This window comes from Lissotriton vulgaris, chromosome 11, assembly GCF_964263255.1.
Source record: "Lissotriton vulgaris chromosome 11, aLisVul1.2, whole genome shotgun sequence".
NCBI lineage: Eukaryota > Metazoa > Chordata > Amphibia > Caudata > Salamandridae > Lissotriton > Lissotriton vulgaris.
Window position 1 is genome coordinate 990,926,305 of NC_141699.1, and position 16,373 is coordinate 990,942,677.

The 16,373-nt window shown below is 45.2% G+C and overlaps 2 protein-coding genes across 2 annotated transcripts in view; one reads left to right on the plus strand and one right to left on the minus strand.

Annotated features, from left to right (window-relative positions):
* VEPH1 (ventricular zone expressed PH domain containing 1) overlaps positions 1-16,373 on the plus strand; it is a 1,092,144-nt gene that overhangs the window by 145,915 nt on the left and 929,856 nt on the right. The window lies entirely within an intron of this gene.
* Positions 73-16,274, minus strand: PTX3 (pentraxin 3). Its single transcript, XM_086944227.1, has 3 exons — positions 16,028-16,274; positions 14,371-14,898; positions 73-1,632 (listed from the first exon to the last, which is right to left on the minus strand). The coding sequence occupies exons 1-3, from the start codon at positions 16,152-16,154 to the stop codon at positions 1,016-1,018; spliced, it is 1,272 nt and encodes a 423-aa protein (XP_086800353.1). The 5' UTR covers positions 16,155-16,274; the 3' UTR covers positions 73-1,015.

Genomic DNA, 16,373 nt, shown 5'->3' on the forward strand with positions numbered 1-16,373 from the left:
TAAACATGGGAATGCATAAGAAAACTACGTCTCGCTAAGGGAGGCATAGAGAGGCACAACGAAGAGAAATTTTCCATTTCTCCTCGTTTTTTCCTCTTTCTATGCGGGTTGTATTTTGCAGCACACATAGAAAAAGGAAAACACCTCTTGTGATTGTTTTTGTGCAGGACGTTGTCCCTTCCTCCACAAAAAACAATCTCCCTGCAATGCAGGTACCCTTGCACCATGGGGCAAGGGAGCCTGCATTGGCGCATGGCAGCCAATTGGTTTTCAGCGCATGGAAAGCACAGTAATGTAACATATTATTGTAAATATGTTGCATGCCTGTGCTTTGAAAGTGACTCAGTGCGGCGCAGCCAAATGGCTTGCGGTGCCGCGCTGAGTCACTTTCTCTTAAATTTGGCCCTCAGATAGGTGGTACCTTATTGACACCTCTGTTAGTACGCAGCTAACAGGCGACCACATAAAAATGTGAGAGACCTGAGCCTAATTCATGAGGCTGAGTGTCACTTGGTGCCAGTGAGTCTTGGGGCAATCAATAATTAAATTTGAGGCTGCTAACACCCAAGGAAAAATGTTTTTACTAATTTTGAACTCTAGAAACAGCTAGTGAATATTGTCTCAGTAGAGAAGAGACCTGCTGCTCACCACCATCCCTGCCAGTGGGCTGCAGTTCCTGCTTTTAAGAGCAATTTGGCGTCCCTGCTGGTGGTGCTATAAGAAGATGCTTGGCATTGCCCTCGAACCATACTTGAACCCAGAGATCACTCTATGTTGGTCCATCTCTTCGCATTCAAGGGAAAAGAATCCTCGAATTATGGGCTTTGTATGTGAACTGGTGGTGGCTAAAATCCCCCATCAAAATAAAACTTTCAAATCTGGAACATAGCTATCAATGTTCTAGCTCCAAACTCCAGTAACCATATTTCTGTAGGGTTCAAGATTCTCTTTTGGAAAGGCAGATTGATGTTATTGAAACTGTTTTAGCTAATTGTGTTAGCAAATATTGATCTTTTTAAAAAATATATTGGGCCCCTCCATGTGGCTGAACCTGCGTAACTCCCCACCCAACAACATTGCCCCTGATGCTACATGAATCTGTTCCTTCAGCCAGTTCGATGATTTCGTCTGGACTGAGCACTCTGTCCCAAACGTTGAAACCTGTCATCTTCCCAGAGAAAGATAATGTTTCGTCGAACCCGCCTCCTACACAGCAACCGTTCTTTTCTTGGCCGAGCTGCAAGATACCTTTATCTGGTATGATGTAGCCATGTGCTACCTCAGATGAGTTGGCCATGGGTTCTCCATTCACCCATATAGATGCAGCTCCATCTTGCGAGCTCCAAGTATTGCAAAAATGGGCCCACTCAGTCGTAGACATCACATTCTCCGCAACCACCTTGTTTTCATCTGTGCCTACGATAAACACTGCCGACTGGTGGCTAAAAAAGAATTGGATTTCATAGGGATTTCTTTTGGTTCCATAGGAGAACACTATTGTTTTGTCCAGGGTATCAGCCACTTTCACCCAAATGCAAGTGGTAAATTCGTGCAGTGGGGATTCAGGTGCTGGGTGAACACTTGCATAAATTCTTGGTGACCGTGAGGGAAATAACAGCCCCATTTCACACCCTAGAAAAGTAACAGAAAAGAGATTATAGATTTAATGAAATCAGTTTACCGTAAACTAGATACCTTATTGGCTTGCATCATTGGAATTGCACATGAACAGCTTCAGTAACAGAGGAAGATAAGTTTAGTTTATAATAGAAAGGACTACAATGTACTAAACATATTTATCAAGATGATATATAAATGAACACACCCTGTAATGTTATTATGTCATTAGTCAATGTAACCATAAATCAGATTTCAAAAGCTCAATGATAGAATTACATTTTCTTTCAGGCAATTCATATTAAGATGAAACCATCTTTTCCAAATGTGTGTTTTTGCATGCATTGCCACATTAAAGCTAGACGTATTAGTTTTACTAGTGCTTATTTAAACCTTAACGTTTTGAAAGTTGTCTGTGTTTGGAACAATTGGCAATTGCCAAAAGCAAATAAAAATTCTGTTTCAAAATTATTTCCTAAATTTACTAGACCATCTTCCTTTTGGTGAGGGTTTGTACCCACCTACCTAATCTGGTGCCCTTGCAATGTTGTGTAATACTTGTGAGAAGCTGGTCAGTTATATGATGTCCACTAATGTAAGTGGGCATTTTGCACCAGTCCAGACAACCCTTATGATGATTTAAGAGTTCCCAGACAACCTTAGAAAGCTATTCAAGTGGTAGCTGTGGAGAGCAGCCTTCAGGCTTAGTCTTGGAAGAATGTTAAGCAGCTTGTTTTACCAGAATGCAATCTTATAGTATAGATTAGATGAAAACAGAACCACACATAGTATTTATAAAATGATATATTATATACCACTATCTAGTACGTTACGGTATCTCCGACATGGAGATAGACTCAAAGCACACAATACTTTAGCAAACAAATCATAGTAAATAGCACTAATACACAACGGGCCCCCGGGGGGACCAAACCATATACTAAGAAATGGGTATAAGCACCACGACTTGAGCCAGGACGATGTCGAGAGGACATAGAATTGCTGAGGACCCACAGAACCACCCAAGGTAAGTAGATAGGGACCACACGGAGAGCGTGTGCAGTGTGTGAACATAACTGCAGGCTCCGTACAAGTCTATGTGCAAGTCGCAGTTGGATTTTTAAAGATTAGGATGCTCAGAAGGTTGCAGAGCCACCCCACCCCACCCGTGAATACCGTGGTACCCGAGTTACCTGTCTCAGGGAAGCCAGGTACATAGGTGTGAAGTGGCATCGGAAACTGCTGTCAAACCCAATGGAGGACTACAGGAAAGTACCTCTGCTGCAAGAGGAGAAGGTGTCTGGAGGAATCCAAACATGGATTATTTAAAAGGAGTACCTGAAAGCAGAGAGGACAGTGTCTATGTCATGCAGGAGTGACCAGGATACTTGGAAGACGGATGCCCTCCGATGTCGGGTGCTTCAGGTAAGTTGACAGTGACCTTGACTCTGCAGCTGAGAGGACCAGGAGACTCTGAGGATGGCTAGGATCCAGATACAAGCTGTCCCACAAAGGATGTCGATTGCTGAGTGGTCGGTGTCCGGCGGGAACACCGACAAGCCTTGGCAAATGCAACCCATGCAGGAAGTCAAGAAGGTGCACGGTTGGGACCAGCAAGGTCCAGGAGACTCACCACAAGCAGAGGAGTCAGGGCAGGCCCGAGCAATCAGGGGAGCCCAAGGAAAACAAAGGTGACCCTCAAATGGACCCACAGGCCAAAGGCACAGGAGTCGCGAGAGGACCTAAAGCTGCTCACCAAAAGAGGCAGGCCACAATGCACACAATGCAGTGTGGTCAAAGATTCTGGTCACTCGGTTGGGGCTACTTGGAGCCTGAAGATCTTCTTGCACAGATGTCAACAAGCCGTGGCAACTGCAAAGAGGACGCGCTACCCAGCGGTTTAGTTATTGCAACCCCGACAAGGACTACTTGTCTCAAACTTAGTAAGAGGGTAGAGTAGGCCTCGGGAGTTGAGGAAAACTACCACCTGTATTGCAAACCCCATGGAGCCTAGAGGAGCTCGGGACCTGCCGACCGGTCAACTTAATTGCGGTGCCTGCGAATGCTGGGGTGTGACTTCTTCACTCCAAGGGAGATTACTTTGGTTGTCCTTGATGCTTCACAGGCCTTGGAAGGTTCCTGTATGATGCACAGGCACAGACAATGCAGACAGTGCAGCAGACTGGAAGTAAGACGAAGTCAGGCCCAAACGAAGTCTAGAGTGCCCAGGCGGTAGATGGGCAGTGGTTTGTTATGTTATGTTATGCTGTTTTTATAAAGCGCGCTGACACCAAAGGTTTCCTGGCGCTGTCCTTAAGATTGATAGTGGGAACCATAGCTTACGTGAGGTTCGAGAAGAGCCAGGTTTTTAGGCTCTTTCGGAAGCTTAGCAGGGTGTCAGCAGTTTTAATCAGGAGGGGGAGGGAGTTCCAGAATTAGGGTGCTAGGTAGCTGAATCTGCAGCCGCCCATTCTTTTTAGTTTGACCACAGGAGTAGTGAGGAGGTGGAGGTGGGCAGAGCGAAGGTTGCGGGCGGGGCAATGGGAGTTGATTAGGGATTTCAAAAAGGCCGGGCCCTTGGTCTGCCGGGCCTTATATACCAGGCAGCCTATTTTGAAAGCAGCTCTTTGTTCAATGGGCAGCCAGTGCAGCTTTGCCAAGAGGGGTCTAGCAGATTGCCATTTGGGGACTTTGCAGATGAGCCTGGCTGCCTGGTTTTGCACCAATTGGAGACGATGAAGGAGGGACTTGGGTAGTCTCCAATAGAGCGAATTTGAGAAGTCCAGGCGTGAAAGGACTAAAGAGATGACGATTTGTACCAGAGATTCATGGGAAAGTAGATGGGAAATTTTACGGATTTTTCGTATCTGGAACATGCTGGCCGAGATGATGGTGCCGACATGGGTTTTAAGGGAGAGGTCGGAGTCGATGGTGACGCCCAGGCTTTTTACCGAATTCGAGGGGGCAGGGGGAGTGCCAAGCTCGTTTGGCCAGAAATGAGGGCCCCAATATGAAGAGCTGGTACCAGGCAGGATGAGTTCCGTCTTCTCTGGGTTTAATTTGAGCTGGTTGGAAATCATCCATTGTTGGATGTGAAGCATCACTGCCCGAAGGTCGGATGCCGCGTTAGGGGTGTCTAGAGGAAAAATAATCTGCATATCGTCAGCATAATTGAGGACAGTGCAGTTCCAGTTGCGCAGTGAGTGAATCAGTGGGCAAAGATATAAGTTAAACAATAAGGGGGAGAGGGAGGAACCCTGAGGAACTCCACAGGTAGTGGGGGCCTGGGTTCCAGAGAAGGGGCCAAGATGAACTATTTGTACTCTGCCCGAGAGGAAGGACTTGATCCATTCCCATGCCGGTCCCTGGATACCCGCCTGTCCGAAACGGTGGAGAAGGATGTCATGGTCCACCGTGTCGAACGCGGCCGATAAGTCCAGAAGGACCAGTGCCTGTGGGGACCCTCTGTCGGCGTTCTCCCGAAGGGTATCGAGGACTTTTAAGATGACTGCTTCAGTGGAATGCGCCGGTCTGAAGCCAGCTTGGTTTGGTTCTAGAAATCCAGAGCTCTCGATAAAAGCCGACAGGCAGGTGGTCACGTAGGCCTCCAGGAGTTTAGATGTATAGGGTAAGAGAGAAATGGGCCTGTAGTTAGCCGGATTAGCGGGATCAGCTCCTGCTTTCTTCAGAAGAGGAACCAGAATGGCTTCCTTAAACGCGCAGGGGACCTTTACCAGAGCTGAGGGAAGTGTTCAAGAGGGGGAGAATGCTGTCGGGCAGAGCAGAGCAGAGAAGATCGCCCTGAGAATTGGAGGGGGACAGCAGTTCTGAATCTTATCCCACGACAAATCTATGGACATACACCCTGGTAAGCTCTTAAGTACCCTAGGGAAAGGGTTGGAAAGATTCAGGGGACCCTCCCAGGGGAGGGTCTAAACAGGTGGGAGGTTACTCTTTTGCCCTTTTTCCAGTTTCGTGCCAGAGCGGGAGCCAACGGCTCCCAGGACTTGTTTGAACTGGACTATGCACAGGGACACCAAATTTGCCACTCATGCAGACTTTCAGGTGCTGGCAAGCTCACCCACCCAGCCCTAATAAACTACATCTGTCTGGGAGGTGGTCACAGCTCCCTGTGACAGGATGCCTATTTTTCTGCCTTCCCCTGCTTGGGCTTAGCTCAGCAGCAGGAGAGCAGAATTGTGTCTCTGGTTGGCAGCAACCATTTTGTGCTGTCCGGGACTAGAAAGCTGGTAGCAGGAACACTTAGAGCCTAATGGAGGTCTCTTCCAGTGCTTGGAATCATCATACCTCCCACACCGGGTATGATTTCAACATGGGATTAGTTCTCAATAAATATTATGCTTTGAAAATCTACTTTACATTGTGGCGCTCTTTTCATGTGTGGTCTCTTGACATCTGTATGCATAAAAAGGTATTATTGCATGCATACGTTATTTTTGCTTGGTTATCAAATAACAGTGTTGTAGTACTCTACGCAACATCAACTGTTTAGATTTGAATTTAATTCATTATAACATATGGTCACGGACCAATATTTCATTCCCGTACTGTGCCCAGGTCCGGATTGACCTTTTGGGTTACCCCATTATTATATAATGGTTATGATTCCAATATGTTTGATACCAAACATGATAGGATTCGTTGCAGCCGTTTACGAGATGATCATCCCTCGATTACGCGGTGCCCCTCTATGTAGTATATGGCTGCTTCACTGACAACCCAGGAGAATGGACTCCGTTGGCTGTAGGGGTGTCCTGCTCATGCAGGGGCACTCTCTCACTTAGAACCAAGCACCCTGCCCTCAGGATTGTACAGGCCTGCTATTGGGGTGACTTATAGGTTTTAAGTGCTGTGACCCTTAGATATAGTGAACCTATATCCCTAGTAAGTGGTGCATGTACCAACTTACACAGGCTGTAATGGCAGGCCTTTAGTTCCATTTTGAATGGTCTCTCATGGGTGACATAATACATGCTACAGCCCATGGGAGACCTCTGGGGTACCTATGCCCTGGGTACATAGGTATCATATACTAGGGACTTACCAGGGTACCCCAGTATCCAATATGGGATGTACCTAAGAACTGAACACAACAATTTAGGGTGAAAGCATATAGACTGGGGTCCTGATTAGCAGGATCCAAGTCAGACTAGTCAAAACACAGCTTAGTACCAAAAAGTGGGTGTAACCATGCAGAATCATCCTACCTTCCTACAATACCCTTCTACTATTTCAACAAATGCAACACACTGCTTCTTCTCACTGGGCTCAGATCATGTTTCCCATCCACTTGCATCTAACTAATTACAGTAAGATGATTGAAAGCTGTGAGTGTAAATGTGTCTGCCTTATGGCTACAGCCAACTTTCACCAACTATACGAGAAGACAATTGAACTTAAAAAAGCAGGATGACAGTTTTTCTCCATATTCTAGGACTCCAGGATGAGCCTTAACACTGATTTGACTGTGGCTTTACAGGCGCGTTTATAATAGCTAGAGAACAATCTATTGAGGTGTACATTGAAGAGCAAAGGAAATAAGATAGTTAAATACTGCTTTGTGCAAGAGTGTCCTTTCTTCCAGGAGGATATCTCAGACAGAACTGTGGATTGTAGCACAGTGTTATGACATCTCAGCAATGTTACGCTCAATATCACTATCTGCTGTGCTATCCCAGCAGTTCTGAGGAAACTTACATGCCTAACTTCAACCTTCATTTTGACCTCCACTTAGGACCGAGGATGGCCCACCTTTTACTAGGGACTTCTTGAAACTTGGTAGACGTCAAACTCATGCTAATCCTCCAGTTTACTTAGATTATCAATTGGTTAGTTACCCCCATTTTTTGAGATTTCTCGGCTGGTCACTGTAACTAATACTGTCATACTCAACTAGTTAGGATATGCCACTGGCAGCTATTTATCATTTTTTCTCTCCACCTGCTCCACTGGATTCAGGGCACCAGCAGCAAGGCAACTTCCCTCCTTTTGAATGTGGGGACACATTACACTGGCTTTACAAGCCAGAGAGATCCAAGTCAAGGCTATTTTCATCACACACTGGGCAAACAATGGTGTGGCTCTCTCTTTCAGTCGCTCTTTGTTCCCCAACACTCATTTCACAGTGATTCCCCTCATGATTTTCCTGGTTCAAGACTAATCAACAATGCCTTGATGAATGAATTCCTGGCACAGGCCATGTCTCCTTAGACACAATATGATCTGTTGTATCTGTGGTTAAGCTTGTTTGCTCTGCATTTACTCACGTTACCATGAACTGATCAACACGTGCAAGTGCTGACTTGCACCAAATCAGCCAAGGCAACCCTGTATACAAGTTTTGCCATATTTGCACGAAAGCTCTGACATGCTTTCAAACAGACAAAACAATCATGCATGCTAGCTCCAGGCAACATCAAAATGGACAAAAAAAGACAATGCAACATCATGCACAAGGATAGAATCAGTGGGGTAAACTGTGGCGGATGGCAGAGCTAACCGCAGAGGGAGCGGGAAGGGGGCGGGAGGGGGCAAAGTCGACAAAGGATTAGGTATAATTAAGTAAATAAATAATACCTATTCTGTCGTCTGTCGACTTCCCCTGCCTCGCCCTGCCCCGCCCCACCGCGCTTACCTTTGCCTGCACCACTGGGTGTACATATTCCATCCATGTAAAGCTCTAATCAACCTTACTGTTCTTCATTTGCAAGCTTAATTACCTGCACCACCAAGAGACAGCCACAGGTTTAGAGCATGGATGAGGACCACATGCACAAAACTACTGTTTCCCAAACAAGCTACATTATGAATCCTACCAACTCTACATGCACACAAGCGAAGTCCACTCATTGCCCAGTCTGCCTGTTGCTCCAATTCTGGCTAAAACTATCATTATCAGGATCTCAGAGTTTTATAAAGGTTACACCCTCTCATAAAATGACCCAGCAATACTGCCTCAATAGACTTCCGTCATAAGTGATGGCATCCATGAATTTAATTGAAAATGGTTGTCTTTTTTTGAGGCACAGGAGATCTGAAAGAAATGAGGAAGGTTGGCCACAGACAAGATGATTTTGCAAAAATTGACTGGCACAACAATTCTGAAGGAGGTGGCGTCCACAGGCAAAATTGTCTTGCCTGTGGAATCACTTCCCATCTCCCTCAGAAAGTCCTGTATTTCCCACGTAGAAAGGGGGAGAAAATGAGTTGGTGGAGGGTTACTTGTTATTATTTTATATTGGGAATCCAACGTGAGGTGGGGTGTGTAGCAGAATGCCTTTTATGAGGGGCTGATGAGTTGTTCTTATGCAACTTGAAACTTGGTTACTGGAGACTAATTTTATATTTATGTAGCAGGGTGCAATGGAGATGGGGAAGTTTGCAGAGTGGCAACATATGCATTCAAGGTTGTGGTTGTGTTAGTCGTGAGTCCCGCAGTTCCTTCAGTGAGGGAATAACATAGGGGAAATTATACACACTAAAAAAAACGATGGAAGTCTATGAATCCAATAAGAAGCACTGCAAAGACAAACGGACAGGCTTTTTATTAGGGCAGGTGTTTGGTAATGGTGAGGTGACTTTGTGTCTGGTGACCCTGCAGACCAAGAAAGAACCGCCCCCCTAAAAAAAAAGACTTATTTGACCTACAAATTATATGATTGGTGGCAGATGGACCTGTTTGCAGAACAGATTGGATTTACAGAGTCAAGCTGTATCCTCAAAGAAAAGGTATGATAATCTTTGCATTGTAACTTGTCCACTTACAGGGCATACACAAAAAATGGTATACACCTGTTACAACGCAACTTTTACAACTACCTACCATTACAACGCAACTTTAACCTCTAAGCGCTATGCGTTGTAATGGTATGCGTTGTAATGGTCGCGTTGTAATGGGAGGTAGTTGTAATGGTATGCGTTATAACGTCATACATCCACAAAAAATGCTGAATAATATATACTTTTGACAAAAGGGACAGTATGTTCATTGCATCTTAAAGGTGTGTTGGCAGATATTTACTTTGCAGAGAAAAAGCTAATCCAACATCCTGGAAGCAATGTAAATCAAATAATTTGGGAAGTGAAATTAGTGAATAGAACTGTGTTGTATGACTGGCTTGGGCATTCAAACAGCAGTACTTTGTAAACACCAAGACCCATAACTCAGCAATTAACATGTTATTATATCAGCAAAGTGAATGCATCCAACAACAAACACCAGTTCTAAATAACAAGCTTCATATCATGTCACATATGAAATGTAAGAAAAGGTATACATATCACCAATTGCAAGTAGGAACACACATGGGAAAATGGAACCATCCACGAAATACTACAGCCTTGATGAACAGTCCATGTTAGCAACTGAAAATCCTGCAAAGCACAGGAAAGCTAGTGACTGAGGGGCATTGACTCAAACCCCACTCGATTTCACTCTGCCTGTACTTTCTTGTTACACTTTTTGAAGGACTGATTACTCTAGGATTTCCAGGCCAAAAAAAATGTCTGTAGCTAGAACTAAAAAGGCGTTATATACCCTGAAGTCTCAAAAGTGTCAGTGACAGCTCAAGATGTGCTCTCTTCACTTTACGGGACCCCTAGTGGCAAACTTCCTTATAGTGGTGCTGAGCGGTACACAGTTCTATTTTTTGGAGTCACTTTCAGAGGACAAAAGTTTTTCCACGTGCATGATTATCCACCCAATTGCACTATAAGCTCTTGAAGCATGCATCCCTGGAGCTATTTTAACCAATCAAAAGGCCTGGCTTATAATGTCTCTGAGTCTATCATAAAAATCCTGAATTTGTAAATATAATTGTGGTGCCATTTTGTTACTTTACATTTTAACCCCTTCCATGCTGCCGTCGGCCATTGGCCGACAGCAGCACTACCTCGCTGGTGCTGCCGTCGGCCAATGGCCGACGCGGCCCCGCCCGTTTTGCGGAAGTGCCGCACTTCCGCAAAATTCGGCGGCGCAGCCTTAAACTCCTATGAAACATGCTGCTAGAAGGGCCAAATCTCGGATGTCTCATACAGACGCTTGCCTTCTCAGCGGGTTGAGCTGGGCAAAGTAGGCCGCAAGTGTGAGTCACATCTAAGGGTGATAGCCGCTCTTCCTGTCTGCCCTAGATATTGCACAGATTAGGTATTCTTGATCACATGATCATCTTAATGAGTCCCTTTGATGCCCTGGAGCCTTCACACTTTGCAGACTGAAACCACTTTTGTTATTTCAGCCATTTTTGTCTGTTTTACTTTGAATTAAGCCAATTGAGCAGATACTAAAATAACCTTCATAGGAGGTCAGGAAGCTGTCAAAGCACAAGGACAGCAGAAGTTTTGCCAGGAGAAACACAGAGTGGCCAAACAATAAACTGCATCCCTTGTTTCTGCAATTCACAGCTAAAATGTAGAGCTATTTCAGATGCCGCTAGGGGGCAGTGCTCTACGTTTTCTGCTAGTAATTAGGAGGCCTAATTTCCTGTTTAAACAGGCCTCAGCATCTTTGTTCTTTCCAACCCCATTACATTACCTCCTCCTCCTCCCTCTGCCCCCTGCATCCTGAAGGCACGTAATGCCAGAGTCCCTGTTTAAATATAAATCATAGTGCAGGAACTGCCTGTTGTACTTTCCCCATTTGCAGACAGGGCTTTAAAATGTCCTGAACGCCAGCATGGTATGGATTTTGAAACAGCGAGCCCTCGGAGTTTATTATCAAGGGCTTAGCAAAATTAAAGACAGCTTTGAAATGGACCAACAGCGGCGTGATTGGGAAATCCCTCGTGAGCCTTCCCGGCTGCCTTCCAAGATGTGTGTGAAATCAAGAACAGTTGTTGCGAGCTCTCCTCGACAGCCTTTTAATTCCAAAGGGACGTGGCTCTGGTTTCAGACCCCGGACTCATACTTTAAACAATCAGCCACTCACTTACTTTCTTCTCTTTGAGTTTAAAAATAAAGTGAGACTCTTTCATTACTGGACCATCTAAGTGAGAATAGACCTGAAATTAGAGGCGACTGAATAACAGACACATCTTGTCAATTTCCCAGCTGACCGGTCCCTCAAAAAGTCGGAAGGGCTGGGGGAACGATCGATTTACTCGATATATAAAGTGAGTGACACTGCTTTTCTTCTCTTGGGGAACAAAGGAGCATATTTACAAGAGCATTACACCACAGGAGTGTCACGTTTTGTGCCGCTCCGGTGGCGCAGTGCCCTGCCCCGTATTTACAAAGCGTTGGTAAGCCACTTTTTGTGGCTTAGTGCCGCCTTGTAAATATCGTACCCTTCGACACAGGTATTTGCATCAAAGGGGCGTGCAGTGGGTGTTGCAGTGGGCGTTCCAACGCAACACACATTGCTTTTTTATGCTGCCATTGAGGGAACGCCAAAACTAATGCCACTCAAAAGCAGGCATTAGGGAGGCGCAACGAGGAGAAATACTTTTATTACTCCTCTTTTTTTGCATTTTTTATGTGTGCTGCATACTGCAGAACACATAGAAAAACAAATCACATTTAATGATTGTTTGTGTAAGTGATGTGTCCCTTTCTGCCCATAAACAATCATCCCTGCAACGCAAACACCCTTGCACCCTGGCACAAGGCTGCCTGCTTTGGTGCTAGGTAGCTTTTTTAGCACCAGCGCAAGGGAAAAAACACAGGGGGGCGCTGTATTCTTGTGAATACGGTGCATCCCTGTGTTTTTAAATGATGCAGCGCACTGCTAAACTGCTTGCACCGTTCTCCATCATTTCTTTGTAAATATGCTCTAAAAAGTAACTTATTTTTTCATATTTTGGTCTGGTGGACTGAACTTCAAGAATTTCAGGGTTTGTAAAATTGTGACCACACTATCACCACACTCACTCACTCATGAACCACTGCTAAACATCACAAAATGTCCCAATTATCCACAAATGTTAAAACCTGCACAACATTTGGTTCAGGGCACAGTTTATATGTTGTAGTTCTCTGAATGAAAAATAACATTTCCCTTAGGAATACCAACACCGGTTTGTCTTGAGATTCGCGCTAATGAGATTTAAGAGGCATTAGTCCTAGAGAACTGCAAAGAGCTGCAATAGATTATGTGCCCCAACAATTGTAAGTATACCACTTCTTACTTTTTTATTGATGACTGTTTTTAACTTCCAAGTTCGAGTAAAGGTGCCAATACAGAATGCAGAGAGAGGCGGCTATCACATTATTTCCACATTAATTTCCAAATAGTTTTATTCATTTGCCATACATGATTTCATGGCTGTTGTTTGTCTTGTTCTGGCAGGAGCAGGAGAAAACATATGCATGCTACTGCTGTGTGATCAATATGGACTCCCTCATGGACATTCATCTGCGTAAGCCATAAATGCCATGTCTTTTGGTAGCCCCCTTGCTATCTCTGCCTCAGGGGAAGCAGGGGAAGGAACATAAAATAAATAGATTTTTTATACGTTCTGATGTTTTTACACTATTCCCTTCTCTTAGTCTTTTAGAAGCACACAAGAGGTATTGAGAGTCTAAGGTGGTCTAGGCGTCCACCTATGATATTATTAAATGAGAAAGTGTCTGTTGTCCCTTCCGCTGCACCTCCATTTTGGTAAAGTGGCATCCCTAATTTTGCTTATGTGATCAAGCCAGGTGGTCTGCGGGCTCTTCTGCATGTTCCACAACTACTCTATCAGACATAATTGAATGCATAGACCGCATGCTTCCATGTTGAGGAAAGCACATATGTTCTAAGTTCTTCTACAAACGAGTACCTGGTCGATGTGCGGACTTGGAAAAACCAAGATGTTTGGTCTACACGCTGCCGCCCCGTGAGCAGGTCGTAGAGTCCTCACGCTGTATGGACTGCGAGCTGTTCTACCAGGACCAGATAAGTTGCTTTTGTACAGTCTCACCATTGCAAGGGCGTGCGGTCATCATGTTGCCTTAATGGGACCAGGATGTTCAATTGGATGCCATGGACAGGATGTAATGTGTAAATGCTGCTTTACCATGACCTGGATGTAGGATATGCATGTTGCTCTGCAATGATCAAGTTATATTGCATCTATTCTGCTGTGCCATGATTGGGATGTGTGGGGTAAATACTACTGTGCCGTCATGAGCATGGATATGGCAGACCCGTACTGAGGATGTTCAGGTAAAACATCAATATAGTACTGTAGTTTGAAAAAAATCTAGATGACCTACTTCCAGATTGGCATGGGGTGTTAGGATTCTGCAATGAAGGACCGATGGAAGAAGACCCCAGGTACAATATATCATTGATCTAAACTTCAGCACCATTACCCTAACCTAGTATACAGGTCCATAACCATACCCCCCATCTCTTAAAGTTCTGATACGCTCACTCTCTGATCCGTTTGAGCCCCTCTCCAACTCAGATATCATTGTGCCATCACCACAAGAGCACAAGGAAATCTCGTTCATGTGCATGGTCATGTACAACCTCCAGATCAGAGGGCTTAATCTGGTTTTCATGACTTTGAGTTAGGCAAAGGGAATTTCCTGATCACCTCCCCCCACAATTTCCACGAGAAGACCAACTCTGCAGTACGTGACGTCATCACATTGAACGGGGTGGACTGTGCTAACATTTTCATTGGAATGGCATAGTGGGTGCTTCAGCAGTTCACAAAAGTAAGTCTAATAGGCTAATATTTCACTGGTGTTCAGAGTTAGAGAGAGTTAGACAATGGCTGTTTGAGAGACAGCGGACAAGCTTACCTGCTGGCAGAAAGCGCTGCGCAATCTTCGCGTAGGCAATCCGTATTTCACTTCTGGACTGCTGCAGTTCCAGCAGCAGAGAGTTGGCCTTGTCGTCTTTGGTGATCAGGCTCTTAATGTCTTTAAGTAGGTCTGTTTGCTGGTCTCCTGCAGAATTGCACTTGCACTCCGCCGCGAGGTTATCCAGCCTGCTGGACATGTTGGCGCTGGTCAACAGGATCTCTTCCAGCATCTTGCCTAGCTTCGATCTGTGAGCAAGGTCAGACCACTTGCTCTGCTCGTTGTGTGTTGACAACGTCTTATCCATGTGACTTGTGATCAGAGACATGCTGCGCTCAATGGTGTTGGCGCAAGTGTTGGCAAACGTGGACACGAATTGTAGCATCTCCGCTCGCACGCTCTGCAGCTCGACTCGAATGATCTCGTCGATGGACTGGAGCAGCATATTTTCCTTCATCTGTGAGTTCTCCAGCATGGTGAAGACCTTGTCCCACCTCGTCCGCTCTTTCTGACATTCTGTTAAGGGAACTGTAAGGGTCTAGGCATTATTGCTGGGAGCATTCAAACAATGGAGACTTAAAAACAGATGTATAAAAGAAACCTGTCGAAAATACTTGCTATGTGTGTGTCTGTGCCTGCTTGTGCATCCATCATCGATCCATCCATCAATCCATCCATCCATCCATCCACTCATCCATCCATCCATCCCTCCACTCATCCATCCATCCATCCATCCCTCCAGCCATCCATCCACTCATCCATCAATCCAGCCATCAATCAATCCATCCATCCATCCACTCATCCATCCATCCCTCCATCCATCCACTCATCCATCCATCCACTCATTCATCCCTCCCTCCATCCATCCATTCACTCATTCATCCATCCATCCAGCCATCCCCCCTCCCTCCATCCATCCAACCACTCATCCATCCATCAATCAATGTATTAAAGAAACCTGTAGAAAATACTTGATATGTGTGTGTCTGTGCCTGCTTGTGCATCCATCATCGATCCATCCATCAATCCAGCCATCAATTTACCCATCCATCCACTCATCCATCCCACCAGCCATTCATCCATCCACTCATCCATCCATCTACTCATCCATCCAAATCTCCATCCATGCATCCATCCACTCATCCATCCGTCCCTCCATCCATCCATCCATCCATCCATCCACTCATCCACTCATCCATCCGTCCCTCTATCCATCCATCCACCCATCTCACAAATTCAGGTTGATCAAGTGCTCAGTTGGTCCTATCGATCTATCCATCCATTCAACTATCCATACGTACAATACATACAGATTCATAAACGTGTACTTAACAATACAGAGTTGCATATACATACATGCATTCATAAACTCACACATATGCATATACATGAGATTACATTGCATTAATGTGATATTTATACATCATGTGCACTGTTATGCATAACAACCATACATACCTCCTTTGGTTTTTTTAAAAACAGAAAACAAACAATGTTTTCCTAATCATATGTACCCGACTTAGTAATTCTACCCTGTAGAAATCTGACGAACTTAAATATTACACTTTATAGCAACTTCCACGACTTCTCAGTTTAGCCAAAATGCTGCAGCTTCATAAACCTATTATTTTTTTCCAAGTAGTAAAACTTAACTCGCCTTCTTCTTCAAACAGTCCGTTGTCTATAGCATTGCTGTACATAACCTGAATATCTCCATTGTCGTCGTATCCCTGTGCAGAGCAGAGGCAGATGAGTGCGCACAGCAATAGCGCCAAGAAGGTCATTGCGTCCAGAGGCTGGGGTTCCAAAAGGTGCTTTTGCCCGTCGGCGCGCGCTCGGTGCCTCTGACGTGCGCGTGTGCTGAGCAGGGAAGCCAGTGAGAAGCAGATGATAAAGCCCCTTCATAAATACTGCGGGACCCCCAATCCTGCTCGGGTAAGGGGGGCTGCCTAGCCGCCACTGTGCCATGAAATAGGAGCTCCTGTAGCTGTTCCGAGGGGGTC